Source organism: Emydura macquarii, unplaced genomic scaffold (assembly GCF_026122565.2).
Source record: "Emydura macquarii macquarii isolate MOO-44397 ecotype Brisbane River unplaced genomic scaffold, CSIRO-AGI_Emac_v2 contig_1146, whole genome shotgun sequence".
NCBI classification, from domain to species: domain Eukaryota; kingdom Metazoa; phylum Chordata; order Testudines; family Chelidae; genus Emydura; species Emydura macquarii.
The window spans coordinates 13275968-13299629 of NW_027131283.1; the positions used below are offsets into that span (position 1 = coordinate 13275968).

Sequence of the window (23662 nt, forward strand, 5' to 3'; positions counted from 1 at the left end):
ACTGTGAACCACTGTTTTTATGGAAACATAAAACCATAACCTAAGTCTAACAACCAGTTTCAAGTACAGTCTGTTTTATTTTCTCCTTTTAACAGGCAAAGGATAAAGTTTTCACAAGCAGTTAAGTGATTTAGGAGTTTGAGTCCCATTTTCCAAAATTAGTTAAGCACTAAGGAGCTTTAGTCTCTTTGGAAATTAATGGGATTTACTCTGCTATATGACTAAGACCGAGATTCTCAGAGGGATTTAGATACCTAACTCCCATTGTTTTCAATGGGATTTAAGCAACTTGGTCCTTTTGAGGATCTGGGCCTAACTCACTTTTGAAAATGGGACTTAGGGTCCTAAGTTACTTAAAGCACTTTTGAATATTTTGCCCAAAGTCTTTGACTCTCATTGGCATGCTGGTAGCTCTTTTACAAACGTTTGATCTGATCGTTTTAGCTGGTGGGTTGTGCTGAAAATCAAGCCAATTAATGATTCATTCTTACAAGACTCGTTTGAAAGAGGTACTACCCAGTTTTTATGGATGAGAAAGCTGAAATGAATAAATGATTTTTGTTTCTTTGGAAAAGCTCAGAGTTAGATTTTTCAGGTGCTCCTCACCCATAATAAGGGCCAGATATTCAAAAATGCTCAGCTCTCTCAGTGTGAAACTTGTGGCCAGATTTTCCAAAGGTGGCCCAAATTGTGGATGATGAACATTACTGACTATCTGACCTTAGATGATCTAACCAAGGCCGCACAGTGAGTCAGTGGCACAGCCAGGACTCAAATGCAGAATTCCTGGCTCCCTATCTTCTGCTTTAACCATGCTGTTTCTGGTAAGCAAAGCTATCAGTAAATCTCCTTCCGTACTGCTCCTTTAATCTTTAATAGATTAGTATTTTTAGAGTAACCTGTGCAGCAATGTTGTTTTTTTGTTGTTCTCCTCCTCCTTGACAGCTCCTAGATTGTTTTGTCATCCCAGTGGTGATATTACTGTCCTGGTTCTTCCTGCTGGTCCGATACAAGGCAGTGCATTTCATTGGGATTGTGGTCTGCATTTTGGGCATGGGCTGTATGGCAGGAGCGGACGTCCTTGTCGGGAGACAACAAGGAGCAGGTGAGTCTTTGGATACATTTGTGTGGTTGATTTTTCATTCAGGTAAAGCTTTGTGACACTGAGATGATCTGAGAGGTCAGGAAGGGGGTAAAGAAGGGAAAGGCCCCAAGAAATCATGTGTGGGTTAAATGCGTTTCTGAGTTTTCAACCATCTCCATGGCTCAACATCCATTCATTGAGGGAAGGGGCAAAAAAGAAAATGGCCCTAACTAATGATTGTCAGTGCCACTTAAGGAGATGACTTGAAACACTTCAAGCCTCAGCATCAGGCTTGCTCAGTTTTTTGGCTCCATCTTTGAGCTACAGCCCCTTATTCTCTCTCAGCCCCTCTGCTCTGTTTTCTCACTACCTGCACACAGGCTGCTTCACCGGTCAGATACTCAGACACCTCCAACCCCCAAATTAACAATACCTATTGTGTGAGGCATGAAATTTGAAATAAAGCTTAATTATGAAGATGCCTGCATCATGCTTGAAAATAGCTTGTTTATATGTAAAACTTTCTTTTTCAGGGCTTATATGAATAATGCGTGTTTAGCTACAATTACAACACACTGATGGGCAGTATGGAAAGGGTTATGTTTCATCAATCAGTATCTTCTATTGCATTGATTTTTCTAGTGCCCGCCTCACTGATGTGGGAAGAGAACAAGTTCTTTTCAAAAATTGTCAGTTGGATACAGTTTTCGTCCTAAATTATAAATATTGAATTCTGAGTTGAGCATAGTACAGTGGGGTTTTAAAGTCAGCTTTCTAAACACGAAGTAAGTGCGGTAAAAACCGCACTTGCCAGGATGCTGCTGAACAAAAACTGGGCAGGTTAATAGTGACCGTAGCAGCCTGTATTGTCCTGTCACTTTTTCTTTTTCCTATCCTGAAGACTTTCACTTCATTTCCCTCCCCAAGAAACAACTCTGTCTTAGCTAGAAAGGAGAGGATCTGCTCTGTCCCATGAATCAGCAAGTCCGAGCTGCATTAAGAATAATTGTATACAAAAAATAAAGCTATATTCAGAAAACATCAAGGTTACCTACACTCAAATGTCAGGAAAGACCAAAGTTAAGGTTGCATGGGCATGTGCGTAATGCATTATAATCTTTAGTTACAAGATTATAGTCTGTTTCTCATTTAATACAATACAATATCAGACAATGCTTCTACCTCCTTACAGAAACACCGGTAGTGTCTTGCAATTTTTTTCATTCCTTTTACTTAAGCAGTTTTCATTGTTCTAAGGGCCCAGTAGATCTTTAGTGACTTAAACATTTTGGCCCAGCTACATCAGAGCAGGGCTCCCCTGTGTGCTCCTTAAACATTTCTCAAGAGATATTCCTTAACTGCTGCGCACTTTCTAGAGATAAGGGGTAAAATCCTGGGCCCATTGAAGTCTATGGCAAAATTTCCATTGAATTCATCAAGGTCAGGATTTCACTCTCAGGCTCCAGAGGAAACATCCTGGCTTCTCACTGGGTGGATGGGCTGTGGCTAACTGGGAATTTGCAGGGCTGTGGACTAGGGAGGAGAGGGCATGCAGTGATTCAGGGACCTGTGAAGCAGCTGTGAGAAATGGCAGGGAGGAGGGAGAATAGTACACAAAAGGAGTCTGTCCAGTGGAGTTCCAAGCTCCTTTGGAAGGTACTAACAGATCTGCCACTGAGGCAAAGGAGCCAGAGAACAGGGTTTCTATCATCTGATCCTTAGCTGGTGTTCAGCTATGGAGATACCTGTTCAGGGAATTTGGAGACAGGAGGCTGGAGGAACGGGAGGAAACTTTGAAATTGAAACTGGATTTGTGTGGAATCCATTATGTGCCCTTCCTCTCTAGCAAATCTAATTAGTTCACTTGACTTCACTTGTGCTTCTTAGGGGAAGAAAAAGTTAGAGACAATCCCATACTAAATAGAGTAAGCCTTCAGACTGAGGTAGTCACTTTGCAGGTTACCTGCAAGATGCAAGTATAATATGTCAAATTCATTGGTAACGTGCAAATAAGGATATTAGGTATTTTGATCCCAGAGCATTCTGTACTCATGCATTATTGCCTACTTCTAATGTAGACCTAGACCTGAAGGACTGTCTGTGTCTGTTTATTGGTATGCAAGGAGAAGAAATTCAACCGCAAGCATCTGCCTTTCATGCCAAGCATCACAGCTCTTTTAAAATTGTAAAATGATTTTATTAAGATTCAGGGGATGACTTCTACGTTACGTTCCCCTTTTAATGGAAAACAGTATATGAGCTGGTTCTATTTGTGTAAAGAGGTCAAGAGAGGCACTAAATAAATAAATAAAATGCAGGCAGTGAAATATAAAAGGCTTCAGGAGGCTCTTCACTATTAAAGAGTGCTGCACTGTTCATAGGATATTTTCCATGGCTAGGCAAACAAAAGAAGGGGATGAACCAAAAATAAGTGTACTTTTATTATTCCTCAATAAATCACATCTCCTCTTGTGCACAAACTGTTTATGTTTAAGGGCAGCAAACTTACACACTTACAAGACATACCTGAAATCACTGTAGCATAGTCTCTCATGAAGATGTTATTTATTATGTTAACAGTGCCCCAACATGTGCTAGGCATCTACTGAAGGAGAAATTGTGTATATAAAAATATAGGACTTGGTCCTGCAAAGACTTAGGCATCTGGGTCATTGCACTCATGTGAGTAAAGTTACCCAGGTGCCTCGGAGGTTATCTACATGGTGTGGTAATGCTCTCTACACTTCTGAAGCACGCTAAAGTGTTGCATGTCAGTTGGTCTGTATAGACTTTGCTGGCACGAACTAAAAGCTCCCTAGTGCAGTGGTTTTCAACTAGGGGTCCACAAGCTGGTTTCAGGGGCCACGGGGCCCTGCAGCTGAAGCCTGGCACCCCTGCAGGGCTGAAACTGGGAGCGGCTGAAGCCCCAAGCCCCGGCACTCCCACAGGGCCAAATCCAGAAGTCCCACTGCCCCTGCATGGCTGAAACTGGGAGCAGAGATGCGGGGCTGAAGCCCGCCGCCCTGAGCTCCAGCACCCCGGTAGGGCTGAATCTGGGAACAGAGCTGCAGGTCTAAAGCCTAGAGCCCTGATGCCTCCATGGGGCTGAAGCACCCATAGCCCCAATGCTCCCCTGCACCCATAGCCCCAATGCTCTGAGGTGCAGAAGCCCCAAGTCCCAGAGGGCTAAAGCCCCCTGGTGACCAAACCTGGTGACTGAAGACAGGAGCCCCCGGTCCTCAGAGTTTGTATAGCATGTTGAGGGGGCGGGAAAGGGAGGCATCTGAAAGAAAAAGGTTGACACCCCCTGCCCTAGTGCACTTTAACATAGTGCTGTTCATACTATAATACAAATTGAAAAAATAAAAAATATTTTAAAATGAAAATGAAAAGTCATTTAAAAATGAAAAAAAAAAATTAAAATGTGGTGTTCCAAAAGTGTTGAAATAGGTCGATTTTACCTTGTCCCCCTCCATTTTCTTCCAAAATGAAATATCAGAAAAATCTACCCTGTTTTCCAAAGCATTTCACTGTTGACAGACCTGCATATTCTGATGGACCATGGTTCCTTTGAAAGCTCTCCAGCCTGGTCTAGTCAGTAGTCCTATTGAATTAATTGGGACTAGTCACATGCTCAAAGTTCATCACCCTTATAAGTAAGAATACGTTTTAGTCACCTTGGTCAGGGAAGTCACGGATTCTGTGACTTCACCTGATCTCTGTGACTTCTTACGGCTTCAGCTGTCAGCAGCTCGAGTCTGAGCTGTGCGCCCTTCCACTCCCAATGGCTGCGACTGGGGTTGTGCACCCCCGCTGCCCCATGGCTTTGGCCAGGACTGGAGTTGTGTGCCCTCCCCCTTTGGCCGGGTCTGGAGCTGTAGCTGCGTGTGCTGTGCGTCCTCCCCCCAATTCATTTGGGGCATGAGCCGGAGCTGTACCCCTCTCTGTGATGGTGAGGCTCTGGCTCTCCAGCCCGCCTGCCCCCACAGCAGAGCTCCAGCTGTCATCCCCCACCCCAACCCCTCCCCTGGTTATTTTTAGTAAAAGTCACAGGCAGGTCATGGGCTCCCATGCAGGTGTGTTTTGCCCTGTGTATCCAGTGCATTAGACAGCACTACAGTTGTTAAATAGAGTGTAAAAATCTCTGTCATCATTGCTTTATACCCCACACCAAAAAAAACCCAAAATTTCTGAAATGTGCTATTTTGCTTCTGGGCATTACAAAGTCTCCTCCTCCTCCAGTTTCTCTCATTCACAAAGCAACTAAATCTCTCCCTCTGTCTCTGCTCGGTTTGCTTTAAATTTTGAATGCAAATGGGTAAACAACAGTATATTTGCAGGCAGGTTGTTGACAAAGGTGTGGACTGCTATAGAGTGCACGGTTTTGCAAGGTCTTGAGTCTTGAGTTTGCAACAACTCTAAGCAAATGATCATTATTTTGAAGCCTCCTGTATTTTTTCTCTTTTTATTCCTAGGTGAAAATAAGCTGATAGGGGATCTCTTAGTACTAGGTGGAGCAACGCTTTACGGCATCTCCAACGTTTGTGAGGAATACATTGTCCGAAACCTGAGTCGGGTGGAGTTCTTGGGCATGATTGGATTGTTTGGCTCCTTCTTCAGTGGAATTCAGCTGTAAGTGAAGGGTTTGTGGGCTGGGGTTATTGAAACTAATTCACCAGTTAGCTTTTTCTTGGTAGCATACCCCTTTCTTCTTAGATGGACATTTCCTGTGGAGAGTAGACTATTTAAATGCTTGTGTTTACTTCTTTACTTGTTCAGTTTTAATGTTTCCAGTCAGGTCGGTAAATTTCAACAATGATCTAAATAATGGTCTAAATTTGCACCTAGGCACGCCCGTGAATGGTGTCCTAGAAGTATCGATTGTAGACAGACAGATGTAAAATAGTGTCCACCTATTTGTTATTTCAAGACAAATGGCAATCTAGCATCCTGGGCTATATCAGGAATGACACAGGCCAACCCTATCCCTAACTGTGATTCATGTTTTTAAAAAGTCACCTAGAATTATAGACAGATGGAAATGCTAACTCTGCCAGAAGGTAATTTATTAATAGTTTTACTCCATGTAAATTATTTATGGTATTTAGAAAGCTATGAAAGAAAACACGAAAGCAGTTACTTTGCAGCAATAACACATGAAGGTCCAAATGTTCAAAAGACTGGCTCATGAATTGAAAGCACACCTATTAAACACACATATGTTCACACAGATGGACAGTAATGTGCACAAGTGTCCATTTTGCACCCCAGATACAAACTTTGTAGCGGGAGGGTAGGCTCCAGCCTTTGAAAATGTGACTGGTAAAAGAAAATCCCACCCCAAACCATCAGCAGGTAATATTGCTAAATGTTATACAGATCTGATTATTGTGGTGCCCAAAATAACTTGTAATTATTAATCAAAACTGATTGTTTATCTACACAGTTGATCTGCCCAGCCTCCAAGGATAGAGAATGATCAATAATAAATCCCTATTAAGTCCCACTGAACCAACTATCTTTGTTTAGTAGGCTTGTTTATTATTTTTGTGCACGCATTGTTGTGGCATCTGGGCACATGACTTAAATGCTTTAAATTAACTGCTCACTGCACAAGTAAATTGTTTTTTAAAGCGCGTAAAGAAAATAAGAACTGGTAAAAATGTCTGGTTTGCTTGGGGAGAACCATTTTTATTGCCTACATATGCATGGTAAACAATAGGTAATGATACAGAAGACAGTCAAAGCGGAGACTTAGTCTTACTAAGGGTATGTAAACTGTCATGTATCCGTCGAGGAGGCGGTGTTGCCTGATGGATACAGCACTGGACTGTGACTCCAGGGTTTGGGGTACTGGTCCCAGCACTGCTGCTGGCCTTTGGGAGCTCACTTTACACCTTTACCTCAGTTTCCCCATCTGTAAAATGAGAATACTGTGACCTCCTTTATAAACTGCAGTAAGACCTTCGGTTGAAAAGCGCTATATATTATTATATTACAGTAATAATACAATGTACCATTTGTTTCAAAGGCACACCAATTTGCTGCATTACATTTATAGAAGCGTAGCTTGAAAAGCTGTGGATGATTATTAGCCATGTCAGTGCAATCAAGAGCTAAACTAGATGAAAACACTCTGGAGAAGGAATCTGTCTTTTCTCTTAGGCAATTGCCCAGCATGTCAGCAGTGGATCCTCTTTCGGTGGCATTGATGGGGTGCTGGGATAGAAATTAATGGATGCTAATCTGGGCACTGTCGTGTGGAAATGAAAAACGCAGATTGAAAAATGAAGCACCTACTACAAAACCTAGAATGAGGGAGAGCAAGTTTGGTAGTAAAGCTGCAGGATTTCATTGTCTTTTAGCTTAATCTTGTCTGGAGAGTTGCATCCTGAAGGGTGTGGGGGAGGAGGAAATTGTATTTGTTTGCTATTGATATATTGTAAATCTAATGCTGTGCATGGAATAATGAGATCACTTTGTCTGTAAAAGATTGGAATTATACATTTCTTTGTATGAATGAGACGTATGTCTCTGTTTATGGGCTGTCCCCCAGGATTGTCTGGAAACCAAGTTGCTGCAACTCATGAGGTTACTCTGGTGAACAAAATTTTAAAGAAAGTTAAATTCAAGAACTTTGCTTCAAGGCTACAGTCTAGGCAAAAGCAGTACAGAAGAAATATATGACAGAAAATTATGTTCTGTGGAACAACACTCCTATCGAACTGTATGTCCCTGTTCTTTACCATGTAGTGGTTATAGATCATGACCAGTCAGTCCTCTCCTCACCAGCTAACTTCCTCTCTGATTGTGACACACAGTTCTCCCTCTTCTTCTCATCATTGTCCCCGATCCTCATCCTCTGCACTTCAAGTTCCAGAGTGCCTGGCCACTTAGCCTCTCATCACCTTGCCCTCAACTTCTTTGCCCTGCAGCTTCGAGGCACCCTTTGCTTCTCCAACACTCATTCCCTGGCCTTATTCTATGCATGCTGCCCCCTGAACATGGAAAGCCCTTCCTGAGCTATTCCATAAAACCACAACCTTCTCCTTATTGAAACCTCTCCTGGAGACACAGCTCTACTGTAATGACTAAACGTAGAGTAATTTTGTCTCTCTTTCTTTAAATATTTCTTGTTTGCTTGTCATGTGCTTGAAGATTATAATATGATCTGTTTTGGGGGCTCTGTGCTGAGCCAAGTGGCTCTAGCCTGCTATTTCTTGAACCCTAACCTCTTTAGGATCCCTGGATAACAGGGTGGGCTAACTCAGGTAGAATGGGGTTTAAAAAGTCAGCTCCAAAGCAACCAGAGAAGCAAGTGAACAGGGAGATTTTGTGAGGGAGTTTAGCAGGAGTGCAAAAGGCTTTCAAGCAAAGAGTCCAGCTCTCTGGTCCAGCTCTCAAGCAAAGAGAGCTCCATGACAGAGTGAGAGAGCATAAGATAGAGTGAGATACCAAGGTAAGGTAGGGAGAGAACAGCAGCAGGGAGTGGTGGCTGAGGGACTATAACATAACTACTAAAAGGGCACCAGAAAAGCTCCCTAGGCAAAAAACCACACAGGAGGTAGGGGAGAAATGGGAAAGAGAATGAGAAAAAAGGGGAAAAAATAACCTAACAAACATACTCTAAACTAGGCCGATAACTCCACCCAAAAACCAAAAAAATACTCCTGCAAAAGTAAAAAGAATGCAAGCAGAAGTCCATCACAGAGTGTTTATTGTACTGAATGCAGCATGGGCATGAGGTGTATGTGTGCATTTGGTGCAAGCAACTCATGGCCTGCAGAGACACAGTATGGCCAGAATGGTGGAATTGGAGGAGCTCAGGGAGATGGAGAGGTACATAGAGGAGACTTTCAGGAACACAGTAGAGCAGTCCCACCCTCAGCCTGACAGTGTCTGTGTTGCTGAGGAGGATGAAAGTCTCAGGGAAGGGAACATCAAGCTGGAGTGTAGGGAAATGATCTTAGAGTTGGAACCTTTCTTCCAGATGATGTCATGGTTTCCTCCTGGGGCAGGAGCCCTAGTTACTAGGAAAAGCCAGATAAAAATGATGGGAGATTTGATTATTAGAAATATAGGTAGTTGGGTTTGTGATGACCGGAGAACCACATGGTGAACTGCCTTCTGGGAGCAACGGTTGTGGATCTCAAGAGACATCTAGGCAGACTTATGTACAGTTCTCGGAAGGAGTGTGTGGTCATGGCACACGTAGTTACCTGCGACATATGGAAAGGTAACAGAGAGGCCGTAGAGGCCATACTTAGAGATTAAAGTCCAGGACCTCCATGGTAATACTGAAATACTCCAGTTCCACAAGGCCAGAAAGGTAGGTGGAACGGCAGGGTCTCAAACGTGGACAAGATGATTGCGTAGAGAGGAGGGTTTTAGCCTCATTAGGAATGGGGGAACCTTGTTGGAAAGTGGGAGCCTATACAGGAAGGACGGGCTTCACCCAAACCAAAATGGAGCCAGCCTGCTGGCATGTAAAATTAAAAAGGTCGTAGAGGATTTTTTTAAACTAAGAGCTGGAGGAAAGCTGACAGGTGCCGTGGAGCACACAATTTGGGCAGAGACATCCTTTAGGGATGAGTTCATTAAAGGGGTAACTATATATCCTAGTAAAGAGGATAGGAAAGAAGTTGATGAAATACAGGTAGGACCTAGTGAAGAACAGTCAAACATAAGAGTCCAATTTAAATACAACACACAAAGGCAAGCAACTAAATACTGGCAAAACATACAAGTGCTTATATACAAATGATAGAAATCTAAATACAAAGATGGGTAAGCAGGAGTGCCTGGCATTAAATGAGGATATTGATATAATAAGGCATAGCAGAAACTTGGTAGAATGATGATAATCTATAGGACATGGTAATACCAGGGTTAAAAATATATAGCAATGATAGAGTAAGTTGCACTGGTGGGGGAGTAGCACTATATGTGAAAGAAAGAGTAGAGTCAAATAAACTAAAAATCTTAAATGAATCAAATTACACCATAGAATGTCTATGGATAGAAATTCCATATTTGAACTATAAGAGTATCGCAGTAGGAATATACTACTGACCACCTGACGAGGATGGTGACAGTAACTGTGAAACGTTCAAGGAGATTAGAGATGCTACAAAGACAGAAAACACAATAATAATGCTGGATTTAAACTATTTTCATATTGGCTGGGTATATGTCACCTCAGGAAGGGAGGTAGAGATAATATTTCTGGACACCATAAATGACTGCTTCTTGGAGCAGGTTGTCCTGGAACCCACAAGGGGAGAGACAATTTTTTATTTAGTCCTAAGTGAAACACAGGATTTGATCCAAGAGGTAAATATAGCTGAATGGCTCAGTAATAATGACCACATTGTTATTAAATTTAATATCCTTGTGGGGGAAAAATGTCAAAGAAATCCACCATACTACCATTTAACTTCAAAGAGGAGAATTACACAAAAATGAGGAAGCTAGCTAAACAGAAAGTAAAAGCAACTGTCACAAGTGTGAAAAGCCTGCAAACTACATGGAGACTATATAAAAACACCATAATAGAGGCTTACAGTAAATGTATACCCCAAATTAAAAAAAAAAAGCAATAAGAGGACCAAAAAATATGCCACAATGGCTAAACAGCAGAATAAAAGAGGAAGTTAGAGGTGAAAATACATCTGTTAAAACTTGGAAGTTAAATCCTAGTGAGGAAAATAGAAAGGAGCATAAACTCTGACATTACAATAAAAGTGTAATAAACCAGGACAAGAAAGAATTTGAAAGAGCAAATACCAAAAGACATGAAAACTAACAGCACAATTTTTTGAAGTAAATCAGAAGCCAAAAGCTGCCGAATAGTCAGTGGGGTCAATGGGCAATCAAGGTGCTCCTAAAGGAGCACTCCAGGAAGACAAGAGTGTTGCAGATAAGGTAAATGAATTATTTCCATCAGTATTCACTGCCGAGGGTGGGAGGGAAATTTCCACACCTGAGCCATTCTTTTTAGGTGACAGATGTGAGAAACTGTCCCAGATTGAGGTGTCAGTAGAGGAGGTTTTGGAACAAACTGATAAAGTAGTAAGTTACCAGAACCGGATGTTATTCACCCAAGAATTTTAAAGGAACTCCAATATGAAATTGCACAATTACTAACTTAAATCAGCCTCTGTAGATGATGGGAGGGTAGCTAATGTGACAGCCATTTTTTAAAAAGGCTCCAGAGGTGATCCTGGCAATTACTAGGACTATAAACCTAACTTCAGTACCAGGCAAAGTGTAATTATAGTAAAGAACAAAATTATAAAACATGTAGATAAACATAATATGTTGGGGTGGAGCCAACACGACTTTTATAAAGAAAAATCGTGCCACACCTATTAGAACATGTGGAAAAGGGTGATCCAGTAGATATAGTGGATTTGGACTTTCAGAAAGCCTTTGACAGCGTACCTCACCAAAGTCTTAAGAAAACTAAGCAGTCATTGGATAAGAGGGAAGGTCCTCTCATGGATTAGTAACTGGTTAAAATATAGGAATCAAAGGGTAGGAATAAATGGTCAGTTTCCAGAATGGAGATAAATAGTGGGGTCCCCCCAAGGATCTGTACTGGGACCTGTGCTGTTCACCATATTCATAAATGATCTGAAATATGGGGTAAACATGGAGCTGGCAAAATTTGCAGGTAATACAAAATTGCTCCAGCTAGTTAAGTTCAAAAGTGACTGCAAAGAGTCACAAAGGGTGACTGGGCAACAAAGTGGCAGATGAAATTCAATGTTGATAAGTGTAAAGTTATGCACATTGGAAAATAAAATCCCAGCTATACCTACAAAATGATGGAATCTAAATTAGCTGTTACCACTCAAGAAAGAAATTTTGGAGTCATCATGAACAGTTCTCTAAAAACATCTGCTCAGTGTGCAGTAGCAGTCAGAAAAAACTAACAGAATATTAGGAACCATTAGGAAAGAACTAGATAATAAGTCAGAAAATATCATAAATCATGATGTGTCAACAATGTGCTCTTATTGCCAAGAAGGCTAATGGCATATTGGGCTGCATTAGTAGGAGCATTGCCAGCAGATCGAAAGAAGTGATTATCCCCTCTATTTGGCCCTGGTGAGGCCTCATTTGGAGTATTGTGACCAGTTTTGGGGGCCCCACTACAGAAAGGGTGTGAATAAATTGGAGAGAGTCCAGCGGAGGGCAACAAAAATTATTAGGGAGGCTGGAGCACATGACTTATGAGGAGAGGCTGAGGGAACTAGCCTTGTTTAGTCTGCAGAAGAGAAGAGTGAAGAGGGATTCAACTACCTGAAGGGAGGTTCCAGGGAGGAAGGAGCTAAGCTGTTCTCAGTGGTAGTAGATGACAGAACAAGGAGCAATGGTCTGAAGTTGCAGTGGGGGAGGTCTAGGTTGGATATTAGGAAACAGAATTTCACTAGGAGGGTGGTGAAGCACTAGAATGGAGATAGTGGAATCTCCATCCTTAGAGGTCTATAAGGCCCAGCTTGGTAAAGCCTGGGTAGGATGATTTAGTTGGGGTTGGTCCTGCTTTGAGCAGGGAATTGGACTATATGACCTCCTAAGGTCCCTTCCAACTCTAATATTCTATGATTCTATAAATCCGTGGTACTCCCACACCTTCCATACAAGGGGAGATTAAAAAGAGTGTAACTGTTCAGTTTAGGAAAGAGACGACTAAGGAAGATATGATAAAGGTCTATAAAACCATGAACGGTATATGGAGAGTGTTATTTTCCCCTTCACATAACACAAGAACTAGGGGGTCACCCAATGAAATTAATAGGTAGCAGGTTTAAAACACACAGAAGGAAGCACTTCTTCACACAATACACAGTCAACCTGTAGAATGCTAGCCAGGACATGTTGTGAAGGCCAAAACTATGACTGGGTTCAAACAAGAATTAGATAAGCTCATGGAGATAGGTCCATCAATGCCGATTAGCCAAGGTTGTCAGAGAGACAACCCAATGCTGCGGGTGTCCCTAAACCTCCAACTGCCAGAAGCAGGGACTGGATGACAGGGGATGGACCACTCAAAATTACCCTGTTCTGTTCATTCCTTCCTGAAGCATCTGGCACTGGCCATTGTCAGAAGTCAGGATACTTGGCTAGATGGATCATTGGTCTGACCCAGTATGGCCATCCTTATGTCCTTAAATACTTATATATTAAAAAGCAAAGCAAAAATATTGTCATTAAAACTTTGTCTTATGCATAGTGTGTCCTGTCACTTGTCTGTGGGTCCCCTTTCCTTTACCATACATCTCTGTATTTGGTTTTGGGTTTTTTGAGTGCAAGCACTTTGGGACAGGAAACATGCCTCCTTTTGTCTTTGTACAGTGCCTTGTGCATGGTGGATGCAACTGGAAACAAAAAATAATAAAGAAAAGGTTTTAGCAGCATATTATGCTTTTTGAAATGTGATTGGGAGATGCTTCAGAATTATTTTAAGCCTCTCTGTAAATCACAGGAAAAGGGGATCTTTGCTTTACGAGGCACAAACTCTTAAGAGCCCTGCACAGCAGGGTTTCATCCCCAAATCAGAGACCAGAGAAGGCTAGTTGAGTGGAGAACAAGCTAAGAGGAGTCTGACCCACAGGAGCACATCCCTAGGACATGGGGACCTCTTTGTCATACTCCCCCATCTGTCTGTATCTGTCTCTTGTCTCTGTAAGTTCTTTGGGGCAGGGATTGCTTTTTTTGATCTGTGTTTTTGCCTAGCACAATGGGGTCCTGGTCCATGACAGGGGCTCCTACACACTACAGTAATACAAATAATAAGAGCATAGTTGTTAATGGGCTTTTAATATTCAGGTAGCCTGGGAACTAAATCCTGAACTGGACTTCTTCAGTTTGGCCCACCCTTAATTTTGTTTCTTGAGTTTTATTGCTGTGATTGCTTGGTTTCTCTCGTAATGTTTGACAAACCGTGGCATTGGATGTTTTCCCCAAGATCATCCTATGAAATCTGCCACCTGAAGTCTGTGATTTACCCATCACTATTTATTCTACACTGCAAAGGAGCTCTGAAAGGTGTCTTACTCAGGCAGATAGATTGTTAACCCTTAAAGTTCAAGAGCTTTAAGAATATTAAGTCACAAAGGACAAGCTAGTATGAAAGTGAGGGGGATGGACAGCTCTGGATTAACAGCCCGAGGTTTGGAGGTAAACCAGGGCAAATTACATGCTATGAAATCTGATTACTGCACTAAAGATCTTTCCAACACAAAGATATAGGGATAAAGCCAAAATGGATTAACTAGGTCTGACTGCATTTGGCCTTAATGCTGTTTCCAGAGTCTGTTGCTATAAGGCTATCCATATTGTTTTGTCCACCATACGAATTGAAGTGAGAGTGGAATAAATTGAAGTTCTGTTCCTTCTCATCAAACTTTGCCTGCTTTTCTTTTCCAGTGCAATAATGGAACACAAGGAGTTGTTAAAAGTTCCCTGGGACTGGCAAATAGGTAAGAAGATAATTCACCTTATTAAAGACTGTTGCTGAAGAAAGCAACAGGAGGAATAATGTTTGGGGAGGAGTGTGGGAGGGATAAAGAAGGCAAGGTTTGCTATGTTCATGCAATCTACAGTCAAAGGTTGGAACTGCATGCCTCATAACCTTTTGAAATGATATATCCCCCCACCCTCTGCTGCCATATTATCTATTCCCTGCACCATTAGGTTAGGCAGAGAAGAAGCATATGAATATCATAAGTAGATCATTCTGGCAGCAGGGTGACTTAAACCAATAGTAGACTTCATGCTCCAAGATTCAGTGCAGCACTGAGACAAGTAACTGGAGTGGCTGTAAAATGCCAGCATTTTACACTCGGTGCAAAAGAAAGAAAACAAAACTTCACAAAAAACTGTAAAAGAAAATTGCCTGCCCTGGATTTTGCAGGCCCATAAAACCTTTTCTGAGGGGAGCATTTCTGCGTGCAAATAGTTAATTGTTCTCCAAGGGAACTTAGTGAGTTCTAACAGATATATGCTGTATTTCAAGTAAGTTTTTGGTAGCATCATGCACAATGACCGCACTGCAGATTAAAGTGGGGAAGGAGGGGAGGTCTTGTCTGGCTTGTTGGAGGAAGATGTGTACCTCATTAAGGCTCTAGAATGGCATGGAGCGACTTTTACAGCAGCTGCAGAGCTCGGCAGCATGGGAACACTGACACATCCCTCCTCCCAGGTAACCTTAAGAGAAGGGGTACTATATAGGTCCATGTCGGACAGGAAAAGCCCTCTTTTACTTGGACCAGATAAAATGAATTGGTAAAAGATTTAAAGGAGGTATTTGTTAAAGGAACAGAAACATGAGGGGGGTCAGGGCTCCTATGACTGGCATGGCAGAGAGCCAACCCCCACCTCCTCTAAATCCCGCCCCGCAATCCTCATTCAGGTGGGGGGGATGATGTGGTCCCAGCAGCAAATTTGCTGTGATCCAAGATGGGTAAGGGGGAGGGCTGAAGGGTATATATGAAAACCTGCAGTGTACACTTTTATCTGCCAGCTACTCCCCGACAGTTAAGAATAAAGTTGTGGCCTAATTAAATCACATCTAGTGCTTCCTGTCCTTCCAGCATAGCCGGACGATGAAACTCATACAGTGATTCACCTTGTACTGTGTTGCTTATTCCCTTTTCAGATTGGAAAATGAGTTTGGGTCTAAGACTCCGTTCTGATAATTCAAGCAAATAATTTTCTCTTTTTAAAAAATCAACATTTAGGGACAGCTAGTTCCTAAAACATCATAGTTGGTATCTATGACAATCGAAGCATTTAATGGAATGTTGGTAACACACAACATTGCATTCATGTGAGAGGTTGGAATACTGAGCAGGAGGTCATACTTTGATAATGCAGCAACAGCAACTTGTTAATCTAGTTTCAAAATGAGCATCAAGGTATCACCTCAGAAACATGCACATCAGCTGGTTATACAGGGAATCTCTAAGAAGTGGAGCTATAAGTAACATGGTATTTTTTTGCTTTCTGTAAGGCTTTATTGATTGTTTCCTCTAATTATCCTAAACCTTAATAAATTAATGCATCTGTCATGAAGCCACTGCCACTACAGTCTTGGAAATTTTCACGAGATTTAAAACTAAATGACAAAGCAGTTAAAGTATCAGCCGAGACACAAACCCAGTTGCAGGTTGCTTTCATTTGTCTGAGATCCTTAACAAATCTGTACCAGTGCTTGGTAATACTTCGTGTTAAGAAGCTGATGGTCATGAATTCATTTGGTATTGATGGTACTAGCAATGATCATAGTGACTTTATCTCCTAGTTATGTGGATGTCGTATATGCTTCCATAAGAGTTCTGTTGTAATTCAGTATTAGTTAAACGTGCCATTAAAATAAAGTCACACTCAGTGATCTATGCTGCCATTAAAATGTCTTCCCAAATGAGTCATAATTTATAAGGGTAGAAGGAGGAAATCAACCTGCCAAGGATGGTATAAAGCTGTACTTCTTTTGTTAGTGCAATAATTGGAAATATAGTTGAGTTGCCAAAGAGCCTGGATAAAATGATGATGATAACTTTGTGTAGTTTTGAATTCTTCCTTGGCTTCCACTGTACATGGTGCATTTCCCATTGAGTTGGCAGCATTGCAGGATTGTCCAGTAGTGATTGACAAGACTATGTCAAGGTGGACATAACCTTACTTGTCCTGTTATCCAGTGCAGTGGATTTAAACCTGTGGCCTAGCACAGTTAAATCTTCAGCCCTTTGAATGGTAGTGATAAAAGTCACAGTGGGCAACCTAATAAATAACTAAAGGTGGCCTCTTGCCATCTACCATAATTGTGTCATTAAGAATGTATGAACTAACTTTCAGCTGATGTAAAATGGAAATGCTTTTGCATTAGGAAGGCCTAAATCCATCCTAGCTATCATATAACACATTTAAATAGGATATATCCCTCTCAGCAATTTAGTTCTTCTCCTGTATGGTTCCTTAGCACACGAGACCAAATCCTCAACTGATATAAATCAGTATAGCTTCATTTAAATCAGTGGAGCTATGCCAACTTCTGTCAACTGAAAATCTGTCCCAAAGAGAAATGATTTGACTGTACAAATTAAGTGGGAGCACTATCATTCATTAGTAGGTGAATAGTAAAACAATAACAAACATGAAAACAGTAGTTTGATGTGAGAGAGAAGTAAATTTAGATCTCAAAGAGAGGCACCCTCACAAGACATATGACTTTTTCTCTAGTGTCCTTTGTTGTTTGTTCTGAGAAGCAAGTTTAAGAAATCGTTGTGTGAAATGATCCTTGATTGTCAAATACCAGTGAGACTCTGGATTTCCTAGTACAATGGTCAAGACTAAAACAAGCAGGTAAAAGCCATCTAACATGCTGAGACAGTTCTACTCTGAAACTGACTCTCTGTAAAAACGGCATTTGGGGTTCCAACTTTATGGTCTCTCGGTAACCTCCAGATCAAATCTGATCAGTTTACAAATAAACAAAAAAAAATTTCGCCACTAATAGCTTTGTGAACTTGGGATGTGAAAGTCAAATGGCATTCTTTCTGGCTCACACATTGTCACCAATAACTGTCACCCAATTGAGGTGGATTATAGGTATAGTTAAGGTGCAAATGAAATGCCATTTTTACACTCACCCTTCAGATTACAACCACAGTGTAAGCATTCTTCTGCTGGAACTGGAGCATCCTTTGAAAAAGCGACTTTATGAAAATGCAGTTAATTCCCTGACAGAGTATCTTAGTATCAAGAAAATCATGTAAAATGCTATTATTCACTGAGACCCCAATGCAGCAAAGCACCTAACTTTAAGCATATACTTAAGACCCATTGAAGACAGCTAGGTGATGTATTCCTCATTTCTAGCTGCTTTTATAGGTGTTCAGACTGTTCTTTGCAATGACTATTTGCACCATGTGCCTCATTAGCTCTCTGTAAACCACCAGCAAGTGTTTCATGGACCACCATTAATCTGCAGATTACTGTTTGAGAATTGCTCATCTAGAGGCTGGAATAACTTTCTCACCTGAACTGATCTTAAGCAAGGAAGAAAGAAGCTGATTTAGTAATGCTACATCTAAAAATGTCTCATTAGACCAAACCAACTCCCTTTTGTGGAATCATTGTCCCAACACAGAGTTGTCATAAAACACTCCTTTAAGTACTGTATATGAATCCCATGGATGCCCATGTATAGTGCTAACCATTAAAAAGTCACCTTTTGCCAGCAGATACAACACTCACAACAGTTATTTCATATTGAAAGTATAGGTTGAAACTGTGATATCTCAGACACCATTGTGTGGTAACTATAGGCATTTGCTGACTCTCATGATGAGCTCTATATGTGTTTCATACAAAAATATACTTCTGTTGAACTGCTTCTATAAGATCAAAAACATGAGTATTATGGTAGAATTTGTCCACTGAGTAGCTTTTTAAAAAAGGTACAAAATCAGAAGGACTTTATCATTGTTATTATCAGTTAATTCCCTATTTTGTACTTTCAAGACTCTAGGTGTCAGATTCTCTGCAGTTTTAAGTCAGTGCCTCTGAAAGACTAGCATGAGTCCAAATTTAGGTCATGCACACATCACAACATCCAGTAGCAGTGGAATTATCATTTGCATGAATGCAGATGAGTGGAGAAGTTGATTCTTTTTTTTAAACTTGCTTTGGGATTTACCACCAAATAATTGCTGGTGTGAATTCTTCCTTGGTATGTCTTCAGATACTCTTTTTTAAAAGTTAAATTACTTTTTTAATAGAATGTATTATTTATATTACATTAGTGCCTAGATGTCCCACTGTGTTAGGAACCGTCAGACACATAGTAAGCGACAGTCCTTGTCCTGAGAAGCATGCAATTTAAATAGACAAGGCAGACGAAAAATATGAAAGTAGAGGCACAGAGATGTAGAGTGATTTGCTTAAAGTCACGTGAAAGATCAGTGGCAAAGCCAGGAATAGAATTCAGGTCTCTTTATTTACAGGCCAGTGCCCTGTCTATTGGACAGTACTTCCTCTGCAAATGCAGTATAATCCATTTTACAGGCCTAATCCTGCAATGTGCTGAGTCCCCTCAACTCCTGTTGAATTCAGTGGGAATTGAGCATGCTCAGCATCTTAGCGACTAGGTCTAGTTTGGGGGATGCCCCAGAACATGCTGTTTCATTTCCCATTAAGAGGAATTCACAATTAATAGAAGGCACTATTTTAACAGTAAAGCTTATGGGAACTACAGAACACTTTATGTTATTGGACTGGTCCAAAATTGTTGAAAAGGCAATATCTGCATGGGGTGGGTAGTTAGCTTGCTTCCTGCTCAAAGGCAGGGGCATCTGCAAGATGCACAGCATAACTGCTCAGCATGTCTAAGCGGGGAAGAAAATATTCAGTCATGTAAATATGAAGCCAGCCACACTCACCCACCTAGTGATCTTCTGAATGAGTAAAGAGAGTTTTGATGAAAACCTGCTTGAGTGACTGGTACTCTAAATATCATGGCGAAACTTCAGTGTCTCAATGCAAACTGCCTCACAACAATCCAGACAGGGTATCCAACCATAGCATTTGATGTTAAGGTGTAGCAGCATTAAAGAGTTGTATTCATCCAGTCAGGGCACAAAAACATGGGCACCCAGCAGGCAGCATGTGCCCAACCTATGTGCCCAACCAATACAGCATGAATTTCTAATTTAGAATATTCACAGCAAACTCCTGTCAAACAAGCTACATGCCAAACATTATTCAGAGACTTTGTTATTGAAATAATTTTGAATAATCAGCACATTTAAATCAATTGTGGTGTGTTCACAGACAATTCAATAGAAGAACAGGTGAAATTTGTTCAGTAAATAGTTCATTCTGAATTGGACACCAAGCTCTATTGTGTGATTGTGCCTAATGAATGAAAAAACTGTAGTTTGCTGTGTCCCATCACTTATGCTATTGATTCCACACCAGACAAGATCTCTGCAAAGCAGTTATTAGAACACAGGCTCTGGCACATGTTTCTCATGTTTCATCAGCCATATTCTGAGCTAGTTTACACTGATGTAGCTCTACTGACTTCAGTGGGGTTGTAACAGCTTCCATCGCTGAGGATCTGGTCCTGTGTGATTTATACATTGTAGCAATGGCATGATTTATTACAGGGTTTTTCGTTTCCAATGGTGTCATACATCTTTATATTAATACTCCAAGTAGGTCTATAAATATATACACAGGTTAATAATTTAAATAAATGTTATTTGAAAAAGTATTCTTAATTCTCTTTTAAACAGCGTGGTCTTCATTCTCGCACCACAAATTCACGTTAGACCGTGGAAGACCATTTTATCTTGTTCCTCTTCCCCCAGGTTTGCTGTATGTTGGCTTTAGTGCCTGTATGTTTGGCCTCTACAGCTTCATGCCAGTGGTCATTAAGAAAACCAGTGCTACTGCAGTCAACCTCTCCCTGCTCACAGCAGACCTGTACAGCCTATTCTGTGGATTGTTCCTCTTTCACTACAAGGTAAATTGATCAGATTGTCTTTGAATGATGACTCTGTCTGAAGTAGTGTCAGTGCAGAGGGATGAATCAGACTGAGGAACACAATGGGAACCGCAGTTTTTTGGTGGGTCTATGCAGTGAAGAGGAAGATTTTTGATGTACCTGTTGTTACTTATTAAAAGTGCAGGCTTCCCCTCTCCCCCACTGTAAACCAATTGATGTGCTTCTGCTTTGTTCTGGAATGACCACCTCTGAGGGAAAAGCTAATTCTTGCCTACTTAATCCCTGCTCCAACTACAAAAAAGAATGGTGGTTGTTAAGATGTGGGTACCTGTTAACTAGGTGCTGAAGTAAATCACTGCATTTCATCCAGATTACTGTCACCAAAAAGCCCTCAGATGTGAGCACCTTTTCACATCCATCCTTGACCAGATCCAAATTGATGCACTGGAGGCATGTCACTGTATAAACCACTAACAGGTCCCCTATCGTATTTTTCAAAAGTGGTGAGCTTGTTTTGTGTTTCATACTGGATCTGAAATAGTCTTTAACTGTTGAGTTCTTTTTGCATGATGCCTCTTAACCAATGGTTCCCAACCTGTGGCCAGGGGGCCATAAGTGGCCTGTGGGGGCTTTCAAAGTGGCCCACCACTCCCCTCCCACTGGCTGCAGAAGGGAGCTGCCACCTAAGGACCCAGGTGAAGTGCATTGCTGCACGAAGTGCATTGCTGCAGGGCTAAAGGACTGCTGCAGGCTCCTTGCTGCAGCCGACGGGACGGGAGATCAACACTCCCCTCCAGGTGGCTGTGGAAGGGAGCACAGCAAAGCACTCTGCCTGGGTCCCTAGGTGTTGGGGTCCCTGCTGCAGCCAGAAGAGGGGAGCATTGATCTCCCATCCCCCTGGCTTCAGAAGGGAGCCACTGCCTAGGGACCCTGGTGGAACGCATGAGGCTACTGGATGCATGTAGTTTCTCTGCTGCAGCCAGGTGGAGGGGAGAGCCTCCTCGCTGAACTCCTTCCCTCTGGCTGCAGGGGAGGGGGGACTGCTGGCGGAGACTGGTGGCCCTTCAGGGTTGTAAAAATTGTATCTGTGGCCCTTGAGCCAAAAAAGTTGGGAACCACTGCTCTTAACCGTCCAAAACATAGCTGTGAAAATGTCTTTTTTGTCAGCTGTGCCAATGGCTTGGCTGTTAGTGTGTCAGACTGTGAAGGAGACTTGTGTTAAAGTCAAACCTCTAGCTCTAAAGCCTTCTCATACTTAGAACACTGCATAGGCCACACTCCAGGCCGCCCGTTGCAAGGGATTATGGCACCATGCCTCGGTGGCCAAATTAAAAATGGCACTATGCTCTTAGAGGCGATTGCTATGTAGCCATGATTTATTCATAAAAGGGAGGTGTCTTAATGGGGAAAATGGTGGACTGAAAACTAGTAGAGGAAAGTGAAAGCCTCCTGATATGGGCCTGGCAAACAATCCAGAGTCAGGGTTTAATATATCTGAACGGTGAGGAAATGTCCACATGCAAAGCTTCAGGGCCCAACCCAAGAACAAAATTTCCCATTTGCCTATTATTTCAGGCTAAAGATTCTCCAAGAGCATTGCAGATACCAAATAAAGTTGCACATAGAATCCAAATCTAAAATAAAAATACACTGTAGAGGGCACGTGCTGGAGCACAGGACCGATAAAGGGCTATGGAGTCCCTTACTCCTAGGTCAGCAGTTAAATCAGTAGTGATTTTAATTTGTTATTATCTGATGACTGCTTGAAGTCTTACAGTGAAATGTGCTTAGTGGCATCAGGAGTTTTTTGCAGACAAGTGGCCACATCACAAAAAACAGAGATGGGCAAACCCAAAGTGGATTTGGTCTTGCAATGTCATTGGTCAGATTTTGCCTTAGCAAAGCCATCCATGTTTCACAACAGGAGAATCAGATCCAGGTCCCATTTTGTCCAAATCATTATAATTCAGGAGGGTAGCAAGAATTGGATACGTGATTTTTAGTTTTGGCTCATGTCTGCTCCAGATAGAGATGGACAAAAAAAGTGTGATTTTGGTTTTGTAAAACAAACCCTGGTGCTGAATCGTAATCCCATTTTAACTGAACCCTAAAGTACAGGGATGGATCAATGATTCCAGTTTTGTTCCATTTCTATAAAATATTATGATACCGTTGTCCAGAGTCCCAGCCCTGACTTTGAGAGCTGAGTTATCATGCAGATTGATCCACGTTCATACGCTCTTGGGGGGCATGCATTTTCTATCATAAGTATGTGTACAGTGCCTAGTGCAACGAGGCCTGGGTCTCCAGTCAAAGCTGTTGGTTACTACCATAATAGATATAATTAGTAATAATAGTAACATAATTTGTCCAGTTGGAAGCCCTTCGGGGAGTATGGAGAAGCTTGCACAGCCTCTGCACCAATGCAATACCAATCTCAGTGCTGTCAATCTGTCCTCTTTCACAATCTTCATAGTCACCGAGTAAGAACATTTAAAAAGAGAAAAAGGGTTTTGTAAAACAACTGGATTAAAATTTCATCTCTAGTTGTCTGAAAAAGTTTTACATGTCAAATTAATTTCTCTTGTTTTGTTCCTTAATCTGATCTTCCTTTTTTCTGGTTTACTATCAGGCATGATTTTTATATGAAGGAGAGCTGTGAAGTGGGCTCCTTGCATTAAATAATGAAGTCTAATACATATGCATTAAATGACCTAAATTAATTCTCCTCCTAGGACTGTGTACTCTGCATGTTTTCTAGTTTTGGAAAAGCTGTTCCGTTCCCAGCCCAGCTGTACCTCTTCTTCAGATGCACTATTCTTTCTGTTTATTGCTGTGTTGACCAATGGGTGAAGCCCCACTTCACAGCAAATGGCTTTATGCTAAATTAGAATCATCTGAGTGGTTTAGTGCCCCTTACAGAATATAATTTTATGAGGCTTTCAAGAAACAGTTATGATTTTTTCTCTGTGCCACTACTTTTATCATCTGACAGCTTTATTGCACTTACAGCAGTAAATCTATGAAAATCCATGGAAAATACAGGAAATGAGTTTTAC

The 23662-nt window shown here is 41.5% G+C and overlaps 1 protein-coding gene across 1 annotated transcript in view; it reads left to right on the plus strand.

The window, feature by feature from the left end:
• The window catches only part of SLC35F1 (solute carrier family 35 member F1), a 339461-nt gene that overhangs the window by 286151 nt on the left and 29648 nt on the right, over window positions 1–23662 (plus strand). Inside the window, exons 4-7 of the mRNA XM_067546648.1 lie at window positions 946–1105; window positions 5560–5716; window positions 14519–14571; window positions 20467–20621. Coding sequence (XP_067402749.1) covers window positions 946–1105; window positions 5560–5716; window positions 14519–14571; window positions 20467–20621 — 525 coding nt within the window. The remainder of the gene's footprint in view (window positions 1–945; window positions 1106–5559; window positions 5717–14518; window positions 14572–20466; window positions 20622–23662) is intronic.